General features: G+C 44.9%; 2 protein-coding genes across 2 annotated transcripts in view; one reads left to right on the forward strand and one right to left on the reverse strand.

Annotated features, from left to right (window-relative positions):
* Positions 1-2,128, reverse strand: part of LOC125039250 (sphingosine-1-phosphate lyase-like) — a 64,046-nt gene extending 61,918 nt beyond the window's left edge. Inside the window, exon 1 of the mRNA XM_047633055.1 lies at positions 2,034-2,128. The gene's annotated coding sequence lies outside the window, so the exon portion shown is untranslated. The remainder of the gene's footprint in view (positions 1-2,033) is intronic.
* Positions 2,129-3,301: 1,173 nt separating this feature from the next.
* LOC125039374 (high mobility group protein DSP1-like) lies at positions 3,302-4,344 on the forward strand. Its single transcript, XM_047633212.1, has one exon. The coding sequence runs from the start codon at positions 3,423-3,425 to the stop codon at positions 4,095-4,097; it is 675 nt and encodes a 224-aa protein (XP_047489168.1). The 5' UTR covers positions 3,302-3,422; the 3' UTR covers positions 4,098-4,344.
* The last annotated feature ends 1,412 nt before the right edge of the window (positions 4,345-5,756 follow it).

Raw genomic sequence — 5,756 nt, forward strand, 5'->3', positions numbered from 1 at the left:
TAGAATTACAATATATGTCTCTTTTTTCATAAATGCGCTTTACGAAGACTAGAGAGAAGTGCGTTGATATGCCACTACCAAATAACTTTACAAGGAAAATTTAGTGTAAGACTTTTAGTATATCTGAGGATGTAAGCCCAATTAATTGCTGCTGGTTATAAAGTCTCACTCTAAGATAATGTAAAATCAAATCAGTGCCACATGTAACATATGGCAAGAAACGGGAAAATCAGCAGGACCCTATCGCATCTCCATAAACCCAAGTCGTCGTCACCGAACTTCTACGCTCTGGACCAGGATGGAGGATGGGGCGGGGGAGAGGGGGGGGGGAGGGCTGGGGGACCGTACGTTCGTATGGATAGCGTGCGGGTGGCTTTGATTGTGGACCCTGTGACGGTCACTTGTTGCGCTGACCAGTCGCGGGAACCCACCTGCCTCGACGGTCAGGCGATGGTGGCCGACAATACATGCAGATCTCCTCGAAGTATTGCTCTCGCTTAGCCTCAAACGCGCATGAAGTGGGGCTATGAAGATGCAGTAGCATTTATTGGGATGAGGGATAAGCAATTTGTCCTTGGAAATTATCATCAGTGTAATTTAAAAGCTAAAAGAGGATTCGTATCAAGTCATAATTCTAGAGGTTGTAACAGTGATATTCAGTGTCACAGACAAACCCTTGCCAGGTGGAGAGAGATCTTGGCCATCCCCCTTCCTCTAAAGACCCCGCTATCACACCACCAAGGTGAGGGGCTGCTGTTTGGCTCATGAGGACTGCAGAAGTTACTTACTTTCTATTGAAATACGATAAGATTCATGCTTTTTCGACCAATGAGAAACTTTGACGATCAATCCTCAAGGCAAAATCACAGTCGTAAATTATATAACCTCAAGTGAGGGTGCGTCGGACGAGCGAACATTCTAATGTTGCCATAGCAGTTAAATTCCAATATTTTTTTCCTAGTGAAACTACTCTCATTACCGCTAACAGAAGGAAACTGCCCAACAAGGCATCAATGCGGCTGTTTGGTTGATCTTATCCAATATACAGTGGCATGCACAAGACTCGACAGTGCCGACGAAGGAATCAATATTTAAATACTAACCATATTCTACAGTGAGTCAATGGCAACAACGATTCTCACTGAGTCATTACTCAGTGTAGAAGCCAACCAGCCACAGCTTTGTTCCAACATTCCCCATATCATAATTCTAACATCTGCTTAGGTATTCTCTCTACGTTTATGCGTTTATCTGTTTACTTTTTCTTATCTATGAAAGCAATGTAGCAGGTCAGTCTAAATATTGCAAGCACAACAGTAGGGTATGTAAAGCGAGTTAGATGCTCCTTCCACCCGTAGTTAGTCCTTATGTTCCGACCACAAAAGGATAAATTTCGCCTAACCTCAGCCTTAAGACATCTTCGGCAGGGTCTGTGGCTCTCGTAAGAGGTAAATCAATATTGCAAGTTTCCTTCTGGAATGGTGTGTACAAGTAAACTTCTCGGATAGACAGATGCGTGGATGCGATTCTCCCCACCCACAAGCGATCGAGTATTTTGAGTGCGCGCGCGCCTGTGTGTGTGTGTGTGTGTGTGTGTGTGTGTGTGTGTGTGTGTGTGTGTGTGTGTGTGTGTGTGTGTGTGTGTGTGTGTGTGTGTGTGTGTGTGTGTGTGTGTGCGTGTGCGTGCGTTTATGTGTTTGTTTTCGCGATCTCTCTCTCTCTCTCTCTCTCTCTCTCTCTCTCTCTCTCTCTCTCTCTCTCTCTCTCTCTCTCTCTCTCTCTCTCTCTCTCTCTCTCTCTCTCTCTCTCTCTCTCTCTTCCTGTCTATGCATTTATATTTTTTTCTTATTGCGATAACAGTTATGTTAAAAGAACAACAAAAAGAACCTGTCTACTTACATCTTTACGTAGATGTGTAAAAAAGCAACCAAGCAACTACTAATTGCATTTACACGAAAAAGTCAACCAATCACCAAACCTGTAGTCTATTCTACAAGTTTCCAAAATGCATAAAATATAACAGTAATAATCACCTTGTGGATACGCATCTATTTTTCTTCAACTGTGTACACATACGAAGTTCTACTGAGATAATATGGATTTATAGATCTCTTACGGAACAATAGAGATAGCAGGCAACTGATCAGACCTCCATAACACATTGCTCTAAATAAGTATTATCGATGATGATCTGCACTGTCATGAAATTTGCAACAAAGATCAAAAGGCATCTAATCGCAGAGTATCAATACTTTCCACGCTAACAATCTGTTCGTGACAATAGAAGTAATAACACGTGAGAGCAATTGGCAACTCGCCTAACCCACTTGGCGGGCTCCTTGCAAAGCGGGAAAAATACGACGTCCGATTAATCTCCTACAAAATTTATAAGAATACATCTTCGGCCCTATATATGCCGGCGATCAGTCATATTTGCGTGGTCTAATGTCATAGAAGATTTTCCTTGCCTGTAACTATTAGTGCGATTAGAAATGCGCACGGGAATGATATAGGAAAAGAGAAATGGATTTGAAATAAAAGCGAACGATTCGGTGACATGCTGATTTGGCTGGTTAATTCCGACTTCTCCCATCTCGATGCCAGTAGACGAATTTGGTTTTTAATGCCAATTATTTGTTATCATTCACTTTCGTCGCGTCAGTAGTTTTTTTCTTCTGTCTGATTGTGACCGATTGGCTTGACGCTCGGAAACGCGTATTAATGTAGAACCACTATAGTTTTCCTTACCGAAATCATCAATGCCGTAGGAAGACATCGGCAAGATGATATTGGAGCGTTCGCTGTATGATTTTACGAAGTAGAGACATTTGAAGGGCCAAATGGATCCCCCTACAGGTATGCAAGGACTACACCGAGCTATTCGACATTCGTATCAATGATCGAGCACATAAGGACCATATCACCGAACCATACAAAATCTTGCGCCTTTTGCTCTCATATATTTAAAATACGTGGGGTATTTCCTCCATTTCTTGCGTCATGAGCCCCTAATGAGCCCCATCATAAGGCCCAAAATTGATTGTCAGCCCCAAAAGCTAAGCCTCTTGGCCACCCTATGTTGGCGCGTCGTTCGCGAACGGCCAATGGAAATGCAGCATTTTCCCGCGAACATCAGTACAAAGCCGTGAAGGGAATGCGAGGCGTCGTTTCCGCTGACAGCCTGGCCAATCAGCGCTCAGTTTAGGGCTAGTGGGCCAGCAAGCCGAGTTATGATTGGCCGATGGGGAGGAGCGGGGCGGGTTCCGGCCGGGCTCGTGTGTCCCGCGTGGCCTGGCCCGCAGTAACGGTCGTAAAGCGTCACTCGCTAAGACGGTGTCGGAAGGAGAGGGCTGTCGCGCTCTGCCACTCAACACCGCCCGTGCGGTCACTTATTCTTTTGTGAGTGCCACTTCAGTGCCAATATGCCACGTGGAAGACCCAGAGGAGTTGCAGCCGAGAAGCCCCGTGGCCGCATGACGGCCTATGCGTTTTTCGTGCAGACTTGCCGTACAGAACACAAGAAACTTCATCCCGACGAGAATGTGCAGTTCGCCGAATTCTCGCGCCAGTGTTCCGAGCGCTGGAAGACGATGTCCGACAAGGAAAAGAAGAAATTCCACGAGTTGGCAGAGGACGACAAGAAGAGGTACGACGAGGAGATGAAGGACTTCGTACCCTCACCGGGCGCGGGGCGGCGAGGGCGGCGCGCACGGGGAAGGAGACCCAAGGACCCCAATAAGCCCAAACGCGCCCTGTCCGCCTTCTTCTACTATGCCAACGACGAGAGGCCCAAGGTGCGGGCGGCCAACCCCGACTTCTCCGTGGGCGAGGTCGCGAAGGAGCTCGGCCGTCAGTGGAACGAGCTGGGCGAGGACGAGAAAGTCAAGTACGAGAAGCAGGCGGAGGAGGACCGCGCCCGCTACGACCGCGAGATGACGGCCTATAAGTTAGGCGGTGCGTCCCCACAGAAGAAGATGAAGGCGAGCAACGGACACCCTGTGGACGCAGATCCTGAGGACGACGACGACGACGGCGAAGTGGGCGGCGAGGACGACGACGACGACGACGTGTCTGACGAAGGGTCGGATGACGAGTGAGCGAGCACCTCGAGTGACGAAGTGTGTGAAATTTACAGGACCAAAAAGACAGTGTTATTGTGATGTACAAACTTATTTTTATATTCCTAAGCCTGTACATTTTAGAAGTTAGTGTAATCTATTTATCCCGGTTGGGATTCCTCAAGGATTGATTTTACGACTCGTGTTACCGTATATCATGTACTTACAAACCTCAATTTTTGACATTTAGTTTTTATATTTTCTACCAATAAACAAAAACTGCCAAGGAGACTTTTCATTTACCCCGCAGTGTGAAACTGGTGACAACACCCCACGAGTTGCCCTGTACTTCATTCTATGAGTAATTGAGTGAGTTTTTGTACGGATGCTGTGCTTTTCAGAAGGATTTTGAGTGGGTTGTGTAAAGCAAAAAGATCCAGTTACGCAAATGAAGTTCCGACCTTGCCGCCATTTTTAAATACAATGTATATTGCTCCACTTCCTGGTGTTGCCAGTGGTGTCCTCTTAATGCAATGAGTTTTAAAATGTGGAATCTGTTAATGAGGAAGGAAGGCCAGGTTCGCTAAATAAAGCTGCTGTTAAATCTCGAGTTGGGAGTAGGGGAGGTGGATATGGAGAGTAGGGAGTTGGGGAGGGGGAGGGATGCGTATGGAAGCCTGCTTCTACGCCGAGGACTGGTCTCGAGAAGTTGGCGTTCTAGTTTTACTTCTAGTAATTCTTATCGCGACATTATCTCCTCAGTAGATTCAAAACTGAAAATGGTTTTGCTTGGTTATTTATTTCTCAAAAGGCAATTGAATGTGAGGAAAGTAATGCGTCTTGTATCTACGCGGTCGGCAGTGTATGGTAACTCCGCAGTCGCTGGACACCTACGATCTTTTTTACTCATATTCCCCGGTTTTCGGATGGTGAACTCCCGGAAAGGCATTTTCACCTCTGCCTTGGTGGTCTATCGATAACTTTATTGCTTACTGATTGCTATTCTAATATACTTCCATGCATTAATTTCTCGACTCACCTGCCATAGCTAACGTGGGTTTGCAACTACACCTACAATAAACCCCTTCCTGCATACAAGCTGGTCTCTGGCAACCCATGAATGTTCAACTCTCACCGTCTACTTCTCATTCTCAACCATTTTTGGTTGATGGATTTTGCCTCATGAGAAATCACACAAAGCAAAGTTATCAGGTCTGCTTAAGATATGAGATCTGATCTGAAGGGTATCGACAATTTTAAATTCAAACTCGTTAGATAATTGATTCCCTACAGAAAATGAATGATTTCTGTAGTCTCTTGCTGATAATGATAAATTAAAGAGGCAATGAACCGCTAATGAAATGTAGGTTCTTATAAAATTATCCTTGTAAAATCAATGATCCTAGTGCAAAACACTTTTCCCATAACATGAGCATTACTATAGATGGTAATCAAATGATTTTAGCAAGTAGGCAGGTAGTAAATAACCTGCTAATGATAACTGCAACAGATCATGTTGACTGACTTAGTAGTAAAAAGGTACAAATGTAGACAGTCATCAGTTTTCGAGCATACTGAAAACTAAGTTGTCAAAAAGTTTCATAATTTGATAGTTTTGTCTTGATCTTGACCCATAAAATTTTTCATTTTCTTGACTTATAAACTTCGTATGTAAGCTTTGGCCACGAACCATAAAAG

The sequence above is a fragment of the Penaeus chinensis genome, chromosome 27, assembly GCF_019202785.1.
Source record: "Penaeus chinensis breed Huanghai No. 1 chromosome 27, ASM1920278v2, whole genome shotgun sequence".
Classification (NCBI taxonomy): Eukaryota; Metazoa; Arthropoda; class Malacostraca; order Decapoda; family Penaeidae; genus Penaeus; species Penaeus chinensis.